At 46.4% G+C, this 22,840-nt stretch overlaps 1 protein-coding gene across 2 annotated transcripts in view; it reads left to right on the top strand.

Moving 5' to 3' along the window:
- Window positions 1–22,840, top strand: part of LOC147706079 (serine/threonine-protein phosphatase 4 regulatory subunit 1-like) — a 342,243-nt gene that overhangs the window by 249,575 nt on the left and 69,828 nt on the right. For both annotated transcript variants that reach the window (XM_086932523.1, XM_086932522.1), the window contains one exon: window positions 13,211–13,369. In XM_086932523.1, coding sequence (XP_086788649.1) covers window positions 13,211–13,369 — 159 coding nt within the window. The remainder of the gene's footprint in view (window positions 1–13,210; window positions 13,370–22,840) is intronic.

Here is a 22,840-nt window from a genome sequence, read left to right as displayed (position 1 = left end):
AAATTGTGCGACTTTCAGTATTTCTTTAAGAGCTTTGTATTGTGCTTAGCGCCCTGTCCTCATAAAGAATCCAGGGCTGTTGTGTTCTAAATAAATATCCTTTTATTTTCATAACAACTTGTGTGGTGTCCTTTCACTTGGTGTTCAAGGGGTATATGTGATGGTATAACAGCTGGCTTAACACGCCCTCTAGAGTTTAGCCTAAAGACTGCTCTTGTCCATTCTACTAGGATAGCTGGTCTATAAGGTTGACTTACAACCAATCATCAATAAGGGTCGTTTGGACTGATACATAGTGGTCACTAGAATAGTGAGCACTGCATATCAGGCCAACTTCTCACAAACTGGCTTCTCAGGGAATGTCCAGAACACTCTGATGGACATGCCCTTTAATGGCATTCGCCATTTTGGCAGTATAGCAGACAGTGCGTTGGAGCTCTTCAAGGACTCCCGGGCTACAGCCAAGTCCTTGGGCCTGTCGGCTGTTCAGCCTCTTCCGCCTACTGCTTTTTGCTCCTTTCGTGGCCACGGAAGGGGCGCCTGACAGCGTTTGCAGAGCCACAGGCAACAACTTCAACTAGGCTGCGGACATGGGAACCATCAAGGCGGTTCAGGGGGCCAGCAGGCGGGTCAGTCCACCTCCACCCCAGCAGCATCCACTGCCAAACTTTCCTAGTCCGGTCTTTCAGGCCCATCAAACGCCAGTGGGTGGACGAATACGCCATCATCTCCACCACTGGCGCAGCATCACTTCGGGCAAGTGGGTGCTGCAAATTGTCCGAAGGGGCTACTCCCTCTCCTTCGAGACAACCCCTCCAGCCATGCCACCTCAGTACCACTGCATGTCGAGGGATCACTTGGCATTTCTCCAGCAGGAAGTTGAGGCCCTCTTGGGGGCCATTGAGCACATTCTGACATCCGAAGTAGGTCATGGTTGTTGACAAGGGCCTGCGTTCCATATTAGACCTTCGGAACGACAATCGCTTCCTCCGGAAGGAGAAGTTCTGTAGTAGGGGATCTCTGTGTATAGTCATAATCTAGTGAATAGTCCCGCCCATGTGCGTGGACCCCGGAGCAATCGAAATAGTCTCTTAAGTTGTCTTCCTCTACAGTCCTGCATAGACACTTAAGAGAAAATCAAAGACAAATAATGCAGCCTAAAACTACACTGGCCAGTACTTCATCTTGAAGTGACAAAAATAGCCTAATAATATTAAATTTTACACATTTTGTAAAGTTTCACAACTAGAGAAACTCCCTTTCACAAAAATCCTTTGTCATGATAGAGAGGAAGGGTTGGACAAACAAGCCCCATAGGCTGCCATTATGTGTCTCGAAAAGGGATACCGTGCCTTTAAGGAACTCTCCAGAGACCCTTGGTATCCCAGGATGCACAGCCAAAGGCCTTTAACTTTCAGTTCTTTTTGAAGGTGTATAAAGCTAGGCCTGTACCATTCAGTACATTATCCTTTCATCCACCGGGGAGGAGGGCGGGCGCTTATGACTAGAACAGAGATACCCCTACTACAGAACTGGAGTTACAGGTAAGAAACTACTACTCCTGTAGTAGGGGATCTGTGTATAGTCATAATCTAGTGAATAGAATTGCAAGCCCATCCCAACAAACCAAACCAGCGGTGGAGGAAACAGATAAACTATTACTGTGCAAAAAGATTTCTCAACGAAGCCTGCCCAACCTGAGCGTCTGCTCTGGCATCAGAGTCCAGGCAGTAGTGTTTGGCAAAGGGAGAGGCGGAGATCAGAGGACTCTTGTCTTTGGCGGCATCCAGGCTCCATATCCGCCTTCTGGAGCTTCGGGCAATCTGACTTGCACTGAAAGGATTCCTTCCCTCTGTCATGGGGAGAGTAGTGCAGGTGTTCACGGACAACACCACCGACAATGTGGTACTGCAACAAACGGGGCGGGGTGGGGTCATGGACCCTCTGTCAAGAGGCTCTGCACCTCTGGACTTGGCTGGAACATCAAGGCATGTCCCTGGTGGTTCAACACCTGGCAGGTTCTCTGAACGCCAGGGCGGACGAACTCAGCCGCCGGTGCATGATATATCACGAATGGTGTCTGAACTCGGATGTGGCGCAAGGTCTTTTTCAGCAGTGGGGAGATTTATTCGCCACCGAAGAGAACGCGCAATGTCATCAGTTCTGCGCGTTGGAATTTCCAAGGCGGCACTCGCTCGGCGCCGCTTTTCGCCGTGAGTGGACTTGCGGTCTGTTGTACGCATTTCCGCCTATACCGCTTCTGTCCAGATCAGGCGCAACTGGGTCCAAGACATCCTTGTGGCTCCGGACTGGGCTTGAAGAGTATGGTATCCCCAGCTACTTCGTATGAGCATCGATCCCCTGATCCGTCTGCCTCTGCGGGAGGATCTTCTGTCGCATCAGCAGGGGACGGTCCTCCACCTGAACTTGTCCAGCCTCCACCTCCTTGCGTGGAGGTTGAGTGGCGGCAGTTGACGTCTTTCGACCTGCCCCCTGAAGTCTGTAATGTTATCTTGGCAGCCAGGCGTCCCTCCACTAAGACAGTATACGCCTGCAGGTTGAATACGTTTGTGGCATGGTACACAGCAAAGGCTGTGGATCCCCTTTCTGCCCCTCTTTCAGAGGTCCTTCTTTTTCTTCTTTCTTTGGCCCAGCTCTGGGCACTATCAAGGGCTATCTCTTGGCCATTTCCGCCTTCTTAAGGCTCCCAGATCAGCCTTCCCTTTTCAAATCCCCTGTTGTAAATAGATTCTTAAAAGGCATCACACACATGTTTCCTCCTGTCCCTTTCGTGATGCCTCAGTGGGACTTGAATATCGTTCTTACTTATCTGATGTGTGCTCCCTTTGAGCCACTTCACAATTGTCCTCTTCATCTTCTCACTCTAAAGACTGCTTTCCTGGTTGCCATCACCTCTGCTAGAATAGTGAGTGAGCACCAGGCTCTTAATTCCAAGCCTCCTTTTCTCTCTGTCCATCTGGACTCGTCCTTCTTTTCTGCCAAAGGTTGTCACTGCCTTTCACATCGGGCAGACCATCACTTTTCCCACCTTCTTTCTGCATCCCTCAAAAGAGGAGGAGAGGCTACACCGTCTGGACCCAAAACGTGTGCTCTCATTCTACCTGAATCGCACACAACAGTTCGGGGTGGATGACCAGCTCTTTGTTGGCTACGTGGGCGCCAAGAAAGGTCGGGCTGTGCACAAGCGGACCATCTCTCGGTAGATCATTCTGTGCATAAAGGCTTGTTACTCCTTGGCTAAAAAGGAGCCTCAGGTGGGGTTGCGCGCCCACTCTACCAGGGCGACAGCATCCACTACTGCTCTGGGACGAGGAGTTCCCTTGCATGATATCTGTCAGGCAGCTAGGTGGGCCTTGCTGCACACGTTTACCAGGCACTACTGCCTGGACAGCCAAGTGCGGAGAGACGGCTTCTTTGGCCGTTCTGTTCTCCTGGACTTCCCGGTGTGATCTTGGTTCGCAGACCCACCACTGGGGTTGTTATTGCTGGGGTATCTATTCATAGGTAAGGAATCTATCACTAGGTGTTTCTTTCAGATTCACAAGTTACTTACCTTCGTTAACGATATATCTGTAAGAAACATTAGTAGTGATAGATTCCTTACTGCCTCACCCGTCCTCCCCGTTCTGCGAACTGATTTCTAGGGTTAAGGTCATCCCTTTCGGGGCCCTAGTTTCATGGCACCAGTGGGCAGTTTCTTGCATGGCTCTGCGTTCCTGGCGCGGAAAGTCGTGTACAGAACGGACGTCAATGCGCGTGGGCGTGTCTAAGTAGCTCCAGTGACATCATCCCGGTGCCAACGACGCACGCGGAGCTGCACGACGACGCCTACAGACGTGCAGGGGTACTGCTGATGAAAACCTTTCCGGATCCAGTCTGACGCCCGGTGATATTCTAAGGTAAAGAATTTATTACTACTAATGTTTCTCACAGATATTGTTACCGAAGGTAAGTAGCTTGTGCTTTAGTTTTGCTGTTAAAGTTTTGAGAGGTTGTTGTAGAGTTCCTCAGAGCGGGTGATGGAATGGACTGAGGCTTGGGGATGGTGAATTCCTGATGTTAGCTAACATCTGTTTGTCGTTGTTGAACCTGGCTTCTATTCGGTCCGTGAAGGTTCTTCTGTTGGTCTTGCTTAGGAGGAGATGGTAGTGCCTGAGGGAAGCCTTGTAGATTGATCTGGCGTCGTGGCTGACTCTCCATTTCCTTTCCAGCTGTTTGCAATATATTTTTCAGACCCATAATTCAGCACAGTTGGAGATCCACTGGTTGAATCTGGTAATCTCCTCAGCTAGGCTCTTTGTGCTGTTGGGTTGTTAAGTTTTGTGTGTGCAGCGCAAGTCAGCTTTAGTTAGTGTGTTCCAGTTCTGTCTGGGTTGGTTGATGTTGATTGGAGCTCATGCTATTGCTGGAGCAAATATTGGGTTTAAAGTGTGTCCCGCATTTGTGTGGGGTCCGTGATGAGCTGGGAAAGTCCCATGTTACGAAGACTTATAAGGGAGTCAGTGGAGCAGTTGTCAGAGGGGTTTTCCTCATAGAATTTAAAATCGCAGAGGAGTAGGACCTCCTTGGAGTTGATGGCGAGGACGGCGAAAAAGTCTGAGATGTGTTTGCTGAAGTTGCCTTGTGGACTGGGTGGTCTGTAAGCCAGGATGCCCTTTAGGGAGGCTCTGTTGTTAGTTTGTAGGTTGAAGTGCTTGTGGTCCCGGAATCGGGTCTCCAGGTCTGTGGTAGTTGTGGTTTGTATCTGATGGCGAGTCCCCTGTTGAGGCCGTGAAACCACCCTGCAGCTGCTGCAGGTGTCCTTGGAGAGGGGAGGAGTACAGGGGTTGGGGGCAGAGCCATGGAAAAGCAGGATGAAATATAAGACGCAGGAGAGCAGGTAAGGAGTTGGAAGGAGGAAAAGAGTGGGGGTTGAGGGGCTGTGGGAGGAAAGATCACAAAAGTAGGAGAAAAAGTATGAAAAAGGCATTGAAGACAGAAGTATGAGAAAAAGAGACCCAAAAGTAATGGAAAGGAATGAGAATAAAAGACACAAAGTAAGGAAAAAGTGAGGTGATGTATAATCCTCACACTGGTACAGCTGCCCCTCTTGTACTAATGATAGGTAAACATTTGTGGCCAGAACCCTCCCCGCCTGAAGGATTATAGAGATTTCACACATTTTCAACAAAAACTACTGAGGCATTCAATTTCTACAAATTCTCGGAGACCTAATGTAAAAACAAAATAAAGTGTCTGTGGTGTTTACTTGCTTCATTGTTTAAAAATTCTGTGTGCCTATTGGCTCTGTACACAGAACATCATAACAACAAGCCTGTGTGTGCTGTTAATGTAGCCATAGTGATCTGCTCCGACTAATGCTTGTGCCTGCACCGTGCACAGATGAGTGTGGCCCATATGTTTAGCAGCAGGCGAAACAAGTCACTTGTCTGTCCTGCTACGGAAAGTTTTTTGGGCACGACCAAGGATGGCAGACATATCTTTTTGTTTCTTATTTTATTTATTTATTTTAACTGTGTATCTCATCTGCGACTCACCGGGATAAGCTGCGTAGATGAAAACATACCCCCCCCCAATTTTATGTTGTCATTATCTGTGCACCAAATTGTGGGGCGATGATGTGCGGATAATGAACACTGTATTTAATCTTGTTTCCATCAACGTGCAGAAATGGAATCCATAGAAATGTACAGCAATGGCAAAGTTGGACACTTAAAACAATCTGGATCTGCTCTTATAAACTTTTAAATATGCCACATTTATCTGTGAGTATGTTAGTAAAAATATTACTCTGGCATGCTTATCGAAAGTTGTGAGTTCAATGATTGTTCTTTTCTGTACTTCACAGGCAAGCGTTCCATAGGCAGAGTATCTCTTAAACTGACAGTGAGGATTGTGGTACTACCAATGACTAAATCAACATTCGCTTGTTTTTTGTTTTATTGTCATGTAGGCCTTCTTTCTCAAAACATCGTGCCCAACTCAGAAATGTATTTTTGGCCATAAACCTACTTTTATTGCTGAAAATAACTCCATTTATGCGTGCCAGAAGTTTGGTAAAGGATTCCTGGCAGACGCAAGTGAATTTACCATTACAGGTTTCTCAGCCATAAGTGTGGAGAATCCACATTAATAAATCCCATGCAAGTGGTGGAAAGGGAATATTACAAGGCATGGTTTGCCTTGTAAGTTTGTGAATACCCACTAATGTATGCTTCTGGGCATCCAGCAACTGAAATCTGACACTTTAACATACTGGAAATGGGTGGAAAGTTCATCCAATCAGGGATGGACGAACTCTCCTTCCAGTATCACCCCCAGATTTCCTGGGAGCTTAGAGGAAGGGCTTTTTTTCGTTAGAAACAATTTTGTTCCGTATAGAGAGAAAAAAATGTCAATTTGCATAGGGGGCTGCACAGCCACTGCGCTTAAATGTTTGGTATGCAGATCTGATATGGTGGGAGGAATAAGAGCCGGGAGTATATCTTGAAACCTGTACTGGTTACATCTTTCCAGGCATAGTGCTGGGAATGTCTGTGTCAACATTGTAAGAACTTATCAAGGAGAACCCTCAAGGACAGGGAGAGAATCCGAATTTATGGCCTCTCTGAAAGAGGTAGGTCTCCTAAAAGGCACCAGAAGAGGAGAACCCGGTCAACGTCGAGAAGTCCCGACCTGTTCTCTGTCTGGATCGGCGTCGAAGCTGGTTGCGACAATGAGGACATCTTCGAAGACAGCTCATCATTCCTCGACGGCGAAGACTTCGATGTCGATAACTCAGGTTGACGTCAACCAGGCGGCGTTCAACGTTGAGAGGCAGGCCTCCGTCGTCGCCAGGTGGGCATACGACGTTGAGGCAGATCACTCAGTCGTCCCCCAGCGATCGACGTTGAGGCACAGGCGATCGATGTCGAGACGCACTTTGTCGACGCCTCATCACCGGAGTTCGGCGTCGAAGCAAGTTTCTCCGTCTGCGTCGCAACGGCGTTCGACGTCGAGCCACAGATCTCCGCCAAGGATGGTTCATAAGTCCCCGGCGTCAAGACACCAGCCGTCACCTACAGTGTCGAGACCGGCGTTGGGCCCAACGTCGACACAGAAGACCCCTGTAAGAATGACGTCGAGTTTGTGAACTCCGTTACCGGGTCACCGGCCAGCGTTGAAGCAGAAATCTCCAAAGTCGATGCCGAGAAAGGAAGCGGCATTATCGTCGGAGAGGCGTTCCAAGTCAAGGGGACGTTCTCCTGTACGCTCGAGCCCACCTTAAAAAAAGAAGAGATTTTCTTCAGGGCAGTCTCCGCCAAGACACCAGACATCACAGTCATTCCAGATCTCGCTCTAGATGTCCTTCAGGAGAGGTCTCTCCCCCAGTGAGCCTATCGTCATCTCCCTCAGGCTCTCATATCTCTCACCGTGAATCAGCATCTAAGACCTCGGATGTTGTAATCTATTCTTCTGACAGTGCATCAGAACATTCACCTGCCAGATCACTACACGAAGAGGTGAATCCATCTCCTCCGGCCCGTTCCCCTGAGAGGAGAGAAATGCAGAAGGCGCCTTCCATCAGGCTGTCACCTCGGTGGTACAGGCCATTACACCACTGGGCCCCCGACAAAGACACAGCAGCTCGGATAAAGCAGCAGGTGGATCGGGATCGACCTCTGTCCAGACCCAGAGAGCGAACGTGCACCCCCGGTGCGCTCAAGCAGGTGGAGATCGAGGTCAAGGAGCAGGAGAAGGGAGCACAGATCTCCTACTTCTTCCTCACAGTCTACTCACTCACATAGAGACTATTCTCCTACACTAACCGACAGCCCACCGTCGAGAATCTCTCCAGTGGAGGACATCTTCACTTTCCAAGACATCTTAGGCAGAGGGGCGCTTAATCTGGGGATTCAAATGACAGCGCGCCATACCAAGTCTTCAGTGATTTTCAAAACGCTGCATCATAAGACAGCGGCCAAACCTCTGCTTTCCTTGGTTCCAGGGATCATAGAACCAGTCATGGACTTATTCCTCACGCCTGTGACCATGAAATCAGTACCGGCGAGGATTCTCAAAAAATATCGGTCGCCAAAGGAGGATCCACTTTTCCTCAGAGCTGACTCTCCCCCGGATTCAGTGATTATCTCAGCGGCAAGAAAGACCCATGCCGTGGCATCTTCCTCCACTGTACCTCCAGACAAGTAGAGCAAGACGCATGACTCCTGGGGACGAAGAGTATGCGGCACCTCAGCCTCCTTGCTGAAGGTTTCCAATGCGGAGGCGCTATTGGGCCGCTATGATAGATCCCTGTGGGATTCCCTACAGCGCTTCATTGAAAAACTCCCTTAGGAAGATCGCAGGGATTTTGAAGAGATCCTTACGTAGGGCAGCCAGGTCTCCAACCAGATTATTAGCGCTGCAGCAGACTGAGCTACCCTGTCGGCGCATAGATATGCTCATGGGGTATTCGCAAGGATATCTTCTTTGTTTCATCTTACCTCCCTAAAGCCAGAAGCTCAGACACGAATCATGAACCTGCCTTTCTCTGGATCATCTTTATTCGGTTCACACACCAATGAGGAAATGCAGCGTATGAAGACGGAATTGGACACTCTAAAAGCCGTGGAGCTTGAAAAGAAAAACGAATTCTGTAAAAGGTTCCGCCCCTACAATAAGCGATCCTCCCAACAGAGGGTTCAAACCCCTCAGTGGCAAAAGGGTCAAAGACGAACAGGGGCAGCAAAAATCCCAGTACAGAGGCAGGCGCTCCTCAAGAAGTGGAGGAAATCAGCGCCAAGGCAACAATTCCAACAAAGCGAAATCCAAACAATGAGTCCTTCCTTCCCCCAGCGCTGTTGACCACTCCAATGGGGGGAAGCATCGCAAATCATATGGAAGAGTGGCGTGACATTACAAAAATCGTTGAGAGTTAGCTACGCTTCAGAATGGTTACTCTCTTCGGTTTCAACATCAACCTCCCTCTATCCCTCCACTGCCAACATCGAGTCATCGGTTAAAACTCTTACAAAAAGAGGTAGCCACTCTTCTCACAAAATCAGCTATCGAGAGGGTACCAAGATCTCAAAGAGGAAAGCAGTTTATTCAAGATACTTTCTGGTCAAGAAAAAAGGCCAGAAAGCGGAGTACAGACCCATTCTGGACTTGCGGACACTCAATCTTTACGTCAAAAAAGAAAAGTTTTGCATGTTGGCGCTTCATCAAATATATGTGTTTGCTGGACCTTCAAGATGCATACTTTCATGTACTAATAGCTTACAGTCACAGGAAATTCCTCCGTTTCCGGGTGGGGACCTCTCTTTACCAGTTCAAAGTCCTCCCATTCGGGTTGAAGTCAGCTTCCCAAGTGTTCACAAAGTGCATCGCAGTGGTAGCAGCCGCTCTACGCCACAGGGGTGTCTTCGTGTACCCATATCTGGACGACTGGCTGTTAAAGGGTCCTTCCCCAGACAGTGTAAGGAACCACTTTCTGAGCTGCATCGATCTATGCCATCGGTTGCGTCTGCATGTGAATTCCAACAAGTCAACTTCACAGCCGACGCAGCAAATACATTTCTTTTGAGCTCTGCTATACTCCGAGGCAGGAAAAGTGTTTCCTTCGGAGGAGAGACAGTCTACCATCACTCAAAAATGCCATCTGGTTCTACGAAACGGGGATCTGACGGTGCGAAGGATTGCCTCCCTGCTAGGGTCGATGTCATCCTACATTTTTCTGGTCCCCAATGCCAGACTACGGATGCGTCCTCTTCAGCAGGATCTGGAGGACAAGTGGGACCAGCAGTCAGCTTGCTGGGACGACAAGATAACTGTGTCAAACACAGCGCGAGCGTCCATACCTTGGTGGATGAGAAGGCGAAATATGCAAGTCGGCATTCCGTTCCATCAACCTCCACCTGCCCATACGCTGATAACAGATGCCCCTCTACAAGGCTGAGGGACACACATGGGTCATCTCCAGACGCAAGGACTGTGGTCTCCCAAAGAGTGCTTCTACCACATCAACATGTTGGAGCTGAGGCTAGTCCATCTAGCCCTCAAAGCTTTCCTGCGCTCGATTCAAACATCATTAGTGTTAGTACAAACAGACAACACCACCACCATGTGTACTACCTGAACAAGCAGGGAGGAACACGCTCACGCACCCTCTCCTTGGAAGCGCAAAATCTGTGGCATTGGCTCCTGGCTCGAAATCTGTCAGTCACAGCAGTCCATCTCCCAGGAGAACAGAACATGAGAGCGGACACCCTAAGCCGGCATTTCGAAGACAAAGAGGACTGGGTTCTCAACAAGATAGTCGAAAGCATCTTCCAGTCATGGGGTCGTCCCACAATAGATCTCTTCGAGATGACGAAAACACCAAATGCCGTGACTTCGCCTCAAGATTCTACCGACCAGGATCGAAAAGGAATGCCCTTTTGATAGACTTGTCAGGGGAATTTGTGTACGCATTTCCACCCCTTCCGCTGATCCCGAAGGTGGTGAGCAAGCTAGCTCACTCGTACACAAGGATGATTCTCATTGCCCCCGATTGGCCGAGACAGTGATGGTACACGGACCTTCTACATCTGTCAGAGTGACCTCACAGGAGGCTGCCGTGCAGGCCGGACCTGCTTTCCAAGATGAACGGGAGGATTCATCATCCCAACCTTCTGTCACTGAACTTGGCAGCATGGCTCCTGAGGTCATACAATACGGCCACCTAGGACTGCCACAGGACTGCATGTCCATTTTGAAAGAAGCGAGACAGCCTTCCACAAGGCATTCCTATGCATGCAAGTTGAAGCGTTTCTACATGTGGTGTATGCAGAACAATTGTCATCCTATCAAGGGTTAGGAAGAGGTCATTCTCCCTTACCTATTATATCTGGATAAAGCAGGGTTGAAATGTAATTCCATTAAGGTGCACTTAGCAGCTATAACACTTATAGCCGGTCACCTTCCCAACCTTCTTTTTTCCAGGTACAGGCTGTGAAAGATTTTCTACTGGGCTTGAAGAAGGTCTACCCTCCGTTACGCTCTCCGTCGCCCCCCTGGAGTTGAACCTGGTGCTATCGAAATTGATGAGTCCTCCTTTCGAACCCATTCATAAAGCAGCCTTGCAGCAGATTTCTTGGAAGGCTGCTTTTTTGGTAGCAATCACGTCAGCCCGCAGGGTGAGCGAAATTCAAGCTCTCTGTTCCAAAGAGCCTTATACAGTGTTCCATCTAAATAGGGTGGTGTTGAAGACACATCCCTCCTTTCTGCCTAAGGTGGTGTCAGATTTCCATGTAAACCAGACCGTCTCTCTATCCACTTTTTTCCCAATCCCTCCACTCCAGCTGAGAGGGCCTTACATTCTTTGGACCTGAAAAGAGTTTTAAAATTCTATCTTGATAGGTCCAAATCTATACGCAAGTCTGATCAACTGTCAACTATGGATCGATCAGATCAGGTTATGCAGCTTTGAAACATTCAATCTCAAGGTGGATAGTTTTGTGTATCAAACCTGACTACCAATTGGCGCAGAAGACCCTGGGATTTTCTCCCAAAGCACATTCCACCAGAGGGAAAGTGACTATTACAGCTTTTCTTCATAATTTGCCCATGTCTGAGATTTGTAAGGCGGCGACCTGGAGGTCCGTCCATACATTTACCAGACACTACTGTCTAGATTCAGACACTAGAGCAGATACCCAGGAAGGCCAGGCCTCCTTGCGGAATCTGTTTAACGGCTGATTGTCAGCTGTTACCACCTTTGGTTGGGTCATGTGTTTCTCATTTACCTGCAGGTGGTTGATGGGCTTGCTATTCTATTCAGTGCTTAGGACTATTGATGAGGATCCCCTGGAAGAGAAGGATAAGTTACTTACATGTAATCCTAGTTCTCTTCCAGGGGTATCCTAATCAAAGTCATAAGCAACCCACCCGCCTCCCCAGGTAAATGAGACATTGTCGAAGTGTTTATAGTTTATTGTTGAGCCCTGACTTTCAGGGTTAGGCAAAGAACAACTGACCTAAATGTCACCCCTGAGGCATGATGGGAAGCCAGGGGTAATGGCTGCCTTAAAGGCACAGTGCCATTTTTTGTTGTAAAGGCTTTCATTTTCTATGCTATTGCTTTACAATGCAGCATGTGGGCTCACATGATATGAGTGTTTTGCTCATTAAAACCGAGGTCAAGTGATATTTGACCTAGTGTTTTTTATATGCTTGCAAATACAGTCTATGTATTGGTAATTACGTTGTTTAGCCTCAGTTTTGGGGCTGCATTGGTGTGAGAAAAAATGATGTATGTACATACATATATGTGGAGCTAGATATATGTGATATCCATTTATAATTTTATATTATTTCCGGGGTCCCCGCACATGGGCGGGAATATTCAGTGCTAATGACTTTGATGAGGATACCCCTGGAAGAGAACTAGGATTACAGGTAAGTAACTTATCCTTTCTGAAGAACCTAAACAGCATAGGTATCTTTTTGAGATTCTCATTCATTCTTCTTTCTTCCAAATAAAGCAGGAGAATGATTTCCACATTACTGATTAACATCTTCTTTTTCTGATCATCCACACTGTTTAAACTTCTTCAAACTGACAGTGCCCCATCTTCTCAGGCAATGAAGCAATTGTATGCGGATGATGCCTTTGTTCCTTTCTTTTCTGCTTTGTTTATCTTTTTATAAAATAATTAAGGAAGGGCTTTTCGGGTGTTCCTTCTGTTTATTATTACACTTTGCTATGTCATCCAGTTTAATTCTCAATTCCAAAAATGTCCATTAAATGTTGCCCAGAAGATAAGCAAAATAAAAATGAAAATTTTGGAAAGAGAAATTTGTCTTACTGCATACATCCTGTGCTAATGAATTCAAATAAATAACTGTGATGTAGAATTAGGATTACAGGTCATTAAATTATCCATGTGCCCTTTTATCCAGTTTGAAGGAAAATCTGAGTGAAGTATTTTGATCTCAGTAGTACTATACTAGTAATAGTATACTTTTATATGTTGTTATGTATCACGGTTTTCTCTTTCTAAGCACTGTAAGGAAACTGCATGTCTTTCTATTACCCTGTGTACTTCTTGAAGTCTTAGAGCACCTTTTTTCACTTCTGTTTCCGAACATCTAACACGAAATAAAAGTATTAGCTTGCTCTAATCTGATTTTTTAAAATAAGTGTTTTTTGTGTGTTTTATTGTAACAGATCCCCAAGTTTTTGGAGCTGTGTTCTGATAGCGTATGGGGAATGCGCAAAGCTTGTGCAGAATGCTTCATGGCTGTGTCCTACACCACCTCCAGTGAAATTCGAAGGACCAAGCTCTCCCCTCTCTTCATTAATCTCATCAGTGACCCGTGTAGATGGGTATGTGTATCTCTTGCATTAAACTGAGAAACTGTTGCCATCATTGGTACCTTACGTCACATAAAGAGGAAAAGATAAAAGTAAATAGGACTTCTTTTTTTGGTCTCTACCAGTTGAAAGGAACTGCACTCTTAACTTCGAAGGCATTTTACTATGCCTTTGGGAAGAAGGGAAACTCGAACACCTTGTTTTAAAATATCTTCCTCAGGTACGCAGATATTAGTTATTATCAATAGATTGTATGGCATAACAACAAATGCCTTTACCTCCCATACTTTTACCAGGCATGGTAAGTATATTTAAGGCAAGTAAAACTTGTATATTCACTGAAAAAAGCCAAAGGTTACAGGGACGTTACAGTTCGGCTCAGACTTCAAATGCACAAAACCATTGAAATTCAGCAGTTATAGTTACCTGAGCAAATTATAACTTATGCCCCGCAATGCACTGCTTATGACTTCACATATTACATTACTTGTGATGTGGTCAGTGACATCGACCAGTGGTTGTAAGTGTTTTCTTAAAGTTTGAGTGTTAAACATATTTACTAAGGTACTACAAAAGTTAAATTAGTATACTTTGTGTACTGCCAAGTGATACTATTGCTAACTTGTATAATGTGAGTGGCTATGTGACTGTGTGTATCTGTGTGTGATTATCTGTATGGGAGAGTGAGTGGCTGTTTGAGTGAGTGTTCGCTTAATCGAGTGGGCGTGTGTCACTCTATTGTAGAGTGTCTGTATGAGTGAGTGAATGTATGGGTAAGTAAGTGGACGTGTGAGTGCTTGTATGAATGTGTATGTAAGCAGTGGCTTCTGCCACCCAGTAGCATGGGTCGGCTGGGGCTGGTGGGGATATAAAATATATTTTATATCCCCACCACCCTGCTACCTGACCGCTGCCTTGCACTCTTCTAGTCCTGCTTGAAGCAGTAAGCACTCCCAGGCTCCCTAAGCCGCTCATAACACTAAAACACCGCAATGCTACGTTTGATTAGTCTGAGTGCCCACCACTCCTCCCCTTGCTGGCTGTGATGATAGCCAAGCCCTTACCCTGTAAACCTGCGCGACAGCGGAAAAATAAAACCATGATAAGTGTTGTTCTAATTTTATTTGTCCTTTTTCTACTGTGCAAAATGCAGTGGGGCAGTTCTCCTCCGCCTTAGAAGAGGAGCCTCGGCTGAATGTAAGTGTTTATGTGGGTGTGTGAGTGGTGATATGGGTGTGAGTGGCTATTTTGAGAGGCTGTATGGGTGAGTGAGTGGGGATGTGAGTGGATGTATGAGTGTTTGAGTAACTGCATAAGTGAGTAGCTGTGGGAGTGACTGTATGGGCAAGGGGCTGTGTGAGTAGCTATATTGTTGAGTAGTGTGTGATTGTATATGTGTGTGTGTGAGTGGGTGGGTGTATGTGAGTGGTTGTGGGAGTAGGTGTATACATGGGTGTGTGTGGCCATGTGGATGATGTCATCAGTGATATTTATTAACCTAAAAAACAAAGTTACCACTCACAGCCCCACTCATTCATCCAAAGAGCCATTCACACACCCACTCATTCACCCATACTCCTATTCATACAGCCACTCACTCACCCATACACCCTCTCAATAGAGCCACTCACTCGGCTATACCAGCACTCTCACACCCACGCAACCACTTACATATCCATTTACACATCCATACAAGCACTGACACGTCTTCACTCATCAATAGACACTCACTCTCCAATGCAGCCTCTCACACACCTACTTTGTTAACCAAACACCCACTCAAACAGCCACGCCTTCATCCATTCAGCCACTTACACAGCTACAAACCCAGCCATACAGCCACTCACCAGTGCAACCACTCACAGCCACTAACTTACCCATACAGCTGCTCACGCCCCCACTTATTCACCCATACAGATACTCTCACCCCCACTTATTCACCCATACAGATATTCACCCCACTTATTCACCCATACAGATACTTACACACCTACTTATTCCCCCATACAGCCACTCACACACCCACTTATTCCCCCATACAGCCACACACACACTTATTCCCCCATACATCCACTCACACACCCTCGTATTCCCCCATACAGCCATTCACACACCCACTCACACACCAATACACAAAGCCACTCACACAATATGTTAGAAATAGTATCACACAAAGTATACTAATTTAACTTTTGTAGTACCTTAGTAAATATGTTTAACACTCATAAACGTTAAGAAAACATGCACAATCACTTGATGTCAGCAGTGAAGTAATTTGAGATGTCATCCGCAATGTCACTCACCATGACGAGTGATGTAAAATGTGAGGTCATACGCTGTACATTACGGTGGCTTTGGTTAGCTCAGGCAACTATAACTGCTGAATTTCTATGGTTGTGTGCATATGAAATCTGAGCCCAACTAGAACGTCCCTGTAACCTTTGTTTTTTTCAGTGAAGGTCTGCAATTTCTCAATGTTATTTCCTAACTATATACGGACTGTAGTGGGAGTGTAAGTCTCTGAGTTGGTCTGAGACTTTGAGTGGATCTGTCAGTGCGCGTGAGACTGCTAAGTGGGTGTGCCTGAGTGGGTCGGTGAGTGGGTGTTTGAGTGTATATTTCCTTTAAAAACAATTGGGCACAATTCTCAAATCCGCCTTGTTGGTACATAGTGGGGGTTTGCTGAGCATCAAAGCAGATTTGTGAATTCTTTCACATGGAAAAATAAATTGTTCTGGGGTGTATTCTGGCCTTTCAGGGATCCCCCAAAGACCACTAGATTTCACACATGGGGCCAGGGTACCTACACCCTAACACCCTTCTACTACATTGCATCTGAATTTTTGCTGCTGGGGACCATTGCTCAATATCTAAAATGCCAGCTGCAACTTTCTACACAGGTTTCGGTCAGCCAATCACAGCTTTGCTGTGGGACTTAGATTCACAAAGAATTTGTGCCTCTAGATATACCAATGTGTTTTCCCTTTAATATCTCAAACACTACTGAACAGATTTTCACCAAATCATTGAAATCATGCTTTCTGTACAATAATCTGTCTTTCTGCCAAATTTGGTGTAATTCCATTCAGTGGTTAAGGCTGTAGTCTTGTCTAAAATCTCTGAGAATTAACAATAGAAACACACTTTTTTTACGGCCCCTTTTTCTCTGCCCATGCTTGATGAATCACCCCAAAACTTTCCTTGCTCAGCTAAACAAAGTGTGGTACTTTTTTGGGAAAATATTGAGAAGATTCGTCAAACTGCACCAAAGTTGTATGCAAGTCGAAAAATACTGTGAGCTGTAGATCACATGCTTTGCATAGCCCGCCATCTAGTGTTGGGTCTGGATGTTTGCATTTTGTTTTTGTTCAAAGAATTTTTTTCCAGTCACGAGGTAGGTGACTCCTCCTTTCGGTGATTGTGCGCATGGGCATCGGCTCCATTGTCAGACTGTTTTTTCCACCATCGCGTTCGGATGTGAATTGCTACGCTCTGGTTCAGCACTGTTTCTCGGGTTCCTTTTGACGCACAATCCACTCCCCTCAACTGTATTGTTCCGTTCCTCGATCTCTTTTCCCATTCTCTGCTTATCATTTCAACTCAAAGAACTTCGATTGGTAAACTCTTGGAGAGCCGTTTAGCCTACCCGTGTCTGGCTCGCTAGCAGTCGATGGAGCAGACTCCATTTAAGCTCTGTCCCGGGTGTCGTGCCAAGTTTCCGCGCACCGACCTGCACGAAGTGTGCAACCTCTGTTTGTCCCCTGAACACGACAAGAAAGATTGCAACTCGTGCTATTGTATTGATAGAAGAAGATGCTTCGTGACTGCCGGGCTCAATGTCACGAGATGCAACACCAAGGCGGCTCCGTACCGGACATCTATGGCGAAGATTCCGACCGAGAAGAAACACAAGCTTAAGGAGCCAGGGAAGAACACATCTCCGTGTACGAGGCCGACTCTGACATGGAAGAGGAGGATCCAGTTACACCGGGTCAGTGTATCGCTAGTACAGAAACCCCCTTGCCCCCACAACACAAGACAAAAAAGGCACCGGTACTTCCTATTCCTGCGGGCCAGAGAGAACTTCCGGCTCAGGACCAAGTCGGCCCCATGCCGGTGGCAAACTGATCCTCTGTGTCAAAATCCAAGCATGTCCTGGTCCGTGTTCCATGTTTGTCGAAGACTAAATCTTCGGTACAGAAGAGTTCGAAGCCAACGCTTTGGACAGCGAAACATAAAGATAAAAAGACTGGGCAAAAAGAGCCTCGGTCCGATGTCCCACCTTCGGTTCCGAAACAGAAAGAACTGGTTAATAACCCAGATACTGGACATGTTCTTGCCAAGCTGCCTGAAAAAAGGCAACTGGGCCAGCAGGATGAGCACCACATGCCACATAAGAAAAGAAATGTGGGTACTAACCCTTCACCTTATGTTCCCCTCCTTCACCTACTAATCCTCAATTACTTATCACACCCACTAATTCATCACCACCACCACTATCACCTGACCCACATGATGAAGGGGATGAGGATAGGCCACAAGATGTTGACCCATGGGAGGTTTATGACACTGAGTGGAGAAGTGTGGCTCACCGGTTAGAGGAGGCAGACCCGGACGCAGAGGTCAGACCAGGGTTCAATTCCCGACACAGCAGGGTCTTGAGCTCAAAATGTCCACGGACTCGATAATTCTCGCCTCTGTGCCTACTCGATTCATGGGTTCACACTCTGAAACTCTGGGCAGTAGCTTGCTTAATCTCCACTACGGCCCCACTGCGATGGGTTGCCTGGCTTTCACCTTGGGGATGCCCAGTAGGAGTTATCTCGCAGGGAAAAGCCAGGACGGGTTCCTTGAGCCCTTACGGTGAAAGGTGCTATATAAGAACGTATGATTTACGATTTACCCACACACAGATACTGACCCTGACTTATACCCGTCCATGCCATCACCACCTGATGACAATATAGGCTACATTGAGCGTCTTAACAGGGCTGCTCATTACCATGGGGTGGAACTACAAAAAGAGGCTTCAGAGCAGGACTTATTGTTTGAGACCCAAATTCCTCTTTTAAAAAAAGTAGACTTACACTGCCAATGCTTAAGGGAATTGTTAAACCTGCAGATGAGGTTTTCAAAGATCCTGTAAGGGCAAGAATCCTCAAGCTCAGGGTTGAAAAGAAAAATAAACCAGCACCTACTGACCCTGCCTACATGAAGAGTCAGCTGGCCTTAGACTCTCTTGTGGTTTTTAATGCTTGTAAGAGAGCTAACTCTCAGACCACAGGTGAGTCCCCTCCTCCTGATAAGGAGTCCAAGTTAATTGATGCCTGTGGCAAAAGGGTAGCCTCACAAGCAATGAATCACTGGCGCATTGCCAATGCTCAGGCTTTGCTAGCCAGATATAATAGGGCTCATTACGATGACTTAGAAAAACTTATGCAATTTATACCTGATGAGCATGAATCTAAGGCAAATGATCTTATCCTGGAGGGCAAACTTATCACCAATTCCTCCATCATGTGCGCCCTAGACACAGCAGCGCGTGCAGTAAACACCAGCGTACTGCTACTCAGACATGCATGGGTGAGAATTTCAGGGTTCAAACCTGAGGTACAGGCCTCCATTCTCAACCAGCTATTTGACAAGGAACACCTCTTTGGTCCAGCAGTTGACACCTCGCTGGAAAAGATGAAGGAAGACACTGAGGTCGCAAAGTCCACGAGGGCTTTTCAGCTAACTGCGAATAGGAGTTTCTTTTGGCGCTCTTTTTACAGGGGTGTCTCCAAAAATATTTCCACAGAAAATCCCCCCTCTTACAAGGCCAACAACAATCGCCCTCATCAAGAGGCTAATTCAGAAGAGGTTTTAAAGGAAAGAATTGTAAGGGAAGAGGCTAACTCCACACGCACTTACCACGCAAACAAGCAGTGACTTCCTTCCGCTACCCCCTATCATTCCACTTCTGTCGGGCGACATCTCTCCCATTTTCTCTATGTTTGGAACACTATCACCTCAGACAAATGGGTCTTACAAATGATCCAATATGGTTACTGCCTGGAACTTGCAGACACTCCCCCAAACATTCCTCCAAGATAATCATGCAATGTCACAGGAACATCTTACCCTTCTAAAGCAAGAAGTTCTCTCTCTGTTAGAGAAAGGAGCTATATAACCAGTACTTGATTCCCAAGAAGGACAGCTCTCTCAGGCCTATACTAGACCTCAGGGAAATAAATCTATACATTCAGTCGGTACAATTTCACATGGGCACACTCCAGCAAGTGCTCCCGCTCCTTCAACAAGGTGACTTTCTGTCCACTCTGGACTTAAAGGAGGCCTATTTTCATATCCGAATACACCTTGCTCACCTCCAGTACCTCCGGTTCTTTGTAGCAGGCCAGCACTATCAGTGCAAGGTGCTCCCATTCGGAGTAACTACCGCACCCAGGGTTTTCCCCAAGTGCCTGGCAGCGGTAGCAGCTCATCTACAAAGGCAACACACATTCACGTCTTCCCATATTTGGATAATTGGCTCATAAAAACCAGCTCGCAAAAAAGCGGTCTACGTCACACTCACAAAACAGTGCAATTGCTCCACTATCTTGGATTCACTGTAAATCTGTCCACATCCCATCTACATCCATCCAACACACAGGCGTATCTGGAAGCCACAATAGATACACAAAAGGCTTTAGCTTACCCCAATCCGGCCAGAATCCACAACATGCAGACTCAACTCCGTCAGTTTCAGCCTCAACACTCATTCCCAGCTCAAGTGTTCATGCAGTTACTAGGGATGATGGTGACTTGCATTCCAATAGATGCGCCCCTTTCAAGAGTGCTTAGCACGTCAGTGGAATCAGGCTCAGGGTCTCTTTTCAGCTCTAGTGTTGGTGGTCGGCCGCACCCATCACTCTCCGCAGTGGTGGAATATACAAAAGCTTTTAAAAGGGTGGCCCTTCATAGACCCGGTTCCACAGATAGTGTTAACAGCAGACTCATCGCTCATTGGTTGGGGAGCTCCTCTCCAGATGCATACAATTCAGGGCATGTGGAGCCTGCAGCAAAAGCAGCTTCACATAAATCATCTAGAGCTTGTAGCGATTTTTCTAGCGCTCAAAGCGTTTCAAGTACATCTAGAAGGCAAGCTGCCCTGAACCGTACAGACAACATGACCACAATGTACTACGTACAAAAACAGGTGGGGGGGGGCACTCTCTCTCTCTAGCTGTCACAACTACCACAGATCATCTGGAGATGGGTTATACGTCACAAAATATACCTCCTTGCAGAACACCTTCCAGGAGTTAACATTCAGATTGTAGATCTGCTCAGTCGTCAAAGACTCACATATTCACAAATGGGAACTCCACCCTCAAGTTCTCCTCCCATTCTTTCAAATGTGGGGCTTTCCCGACATAGATCTGTTAGTCACAAACCTAAACGCAAAATGCCCAAGCATCCACACCCGTTGTCCAAAGGCAATGCACTCTGGATGAATTGGTCAGGGATATTTGCCTACGCCTTTCCGCCACTCCCACTTATTCCATTAGTGGTTCGGAAGCTTAGACAGGGGTCCCTAACACTAATTCTAGTTGCTCCCTAATGGGCTCTGCAACCTTGGTTCACAGCACTGTTGGAGCTCTCCGCAGTTCCTCACTAAAAACATAATCTCACTCCCAATCTTCTCACTCAGAGCCATGGAGAGATAAGACATCCAGATCCTAGTCATTTCAATCTTGCGAACTGGCACCTGAATTCTTAGATTGTGGCTACCTTAATCTCCCGCCAGACTGCATAAACATCATCAAAGAGGCTAGACGTCCTACCACAAGAGCATGCTATGCAGCAAAGTGGAAGCGATTTGTGATATACTGCAATAACAATCAAATCGATCGGCTGGACGCTTCAGTTCAAAACATCATTTACTATTTATTACATCTGCAGCGTTCCAATTTAGCGTACTCTTCCATAAGCTTTCATCTTGCTGCAATAGTGTCATACCTACAGAATAGACAACATCTGTCTCTTTAGAGTGGCCGTCATTAAAGCATTTATGGAAGAATCATTCCTCCAAGACTTCCACCTGCTCCTGTGTGGAATCTCAACATTGTCCTTACTAGACTGATGGGTCAACCCTTTGACCTATTGCATAGATTTCCTCCTAGCTATCACATCACTGAGGAGAGCGGATGAGCTTCAGGCATTTATCATAGAAAAAACATTTTTACAAGTACAACAAAACAAAGTGGCTCTTAGGACCAACCCTAAATTCCCAACAAAGGTAATTTCTACCTTTCATAACAACCAATCTGTTGAGTTACCGGTGTTTTTCTCTCAACCCGATTCTGTGGCAGAACGTGCTTTACACACTGTAGATGTGAAAAGATCACTACTTTACTATGTAGAAAGGACGAAACATTTCCGAAAGATGAAACAACTGTTTCCTGCTTTTGCGCAACCACATAAAGGCAATCCTATATCAAAATCGGGCATTGCAAGGTGGATAATCAAGTACATTCAGACATGCTATGCAAAGGCAAAATGAACACTGACAATTCCCCCTAGAGCACATTCCACACGCAAACTAGGGGCTTCTATGGCATTCTTAGGGAATATACCCATAGATGACATCTACAAAGCTGCAACATGGACTACACCTCATACATTCACAAAACACTATTGTGTAGATGTGTTAGCAAGACAGCAAGCTAGTGTCGGGCACGCAGTTTTACGGACACTATTTCAGACGACTGCATCAGCTACAGGTTCGCCACCGCTTTGGGAGATAACTGCTGTATAGTCTATGCAAAGCATGTGATCTACAGCTCACATGCCTCGAACGGAAAATGCTACTTACCCAGTATGCATCTGTTAGCATGTAGAGCTGTAGATTCCCATGTGCCCACCCGCCTCCCCGGGTACCTTTACCTGTTGCAGTAATAGCTTACTTAGATACATATATACATGTGCATCTCTTACTAACCCCATTATCGCCCTCTGCGGCAAACAATCTAACAATGGAGCCGATGCCCATGCGCACTATCATCAAAAGGAGGCGTGACCTACCTTGTGACTGGAAAAGACTTCTTCGAACAAAAACAAAGTGCAAACATCCGGACCCAACACTAGATGGCGGGCTATGCAAAGCATGTGAATCTACAGCTGTACATGCGAAGAACAGATGCATACTGGGTAAGTAGTATGAGCGAGAGAGAGAGAGAGAGGAGTTATAGTGAATTAAAGGTTTTGCGTAAATTGTAACTACAAGGTTTTCCCAACTATGACTAGGTGTTAAGTTTTGTTTTTTTTCATTGAATTTTGATGGCTTTTAATGAAAAAGTCTTTTAAATCGTAAAGTATACTATCGTCCACTTGAGTCTTATTAAGTAGAGTGTTATAGAGTACAGGACAGTATTGTAGCAGGTAGTGTTGAAGCATGGAGTGGCATAGACTGAAATATCATGGAGTGGCTTAGAGGCT

This window comes from Lissotriton vulgaris, chromosome 7, assembly GCF_964263255.1.
Source record: "Lissotriton vulgaris chromosome 7, aLisVul1.2, whole genome shotgun sequence".
In the NCBI taxonomy this organism is placed as follows: domain Eukaryota; kingdom Metazoa; phylum Chordata; class Amphibia; order Caudata; family Salamandridae; genus Lissotriton; species Lissotriton vulgaris.
Note: the sequence above shows the minus strand (reverse complement) of the source record. Positions and strands in the feature narration are given on the sequence as shown.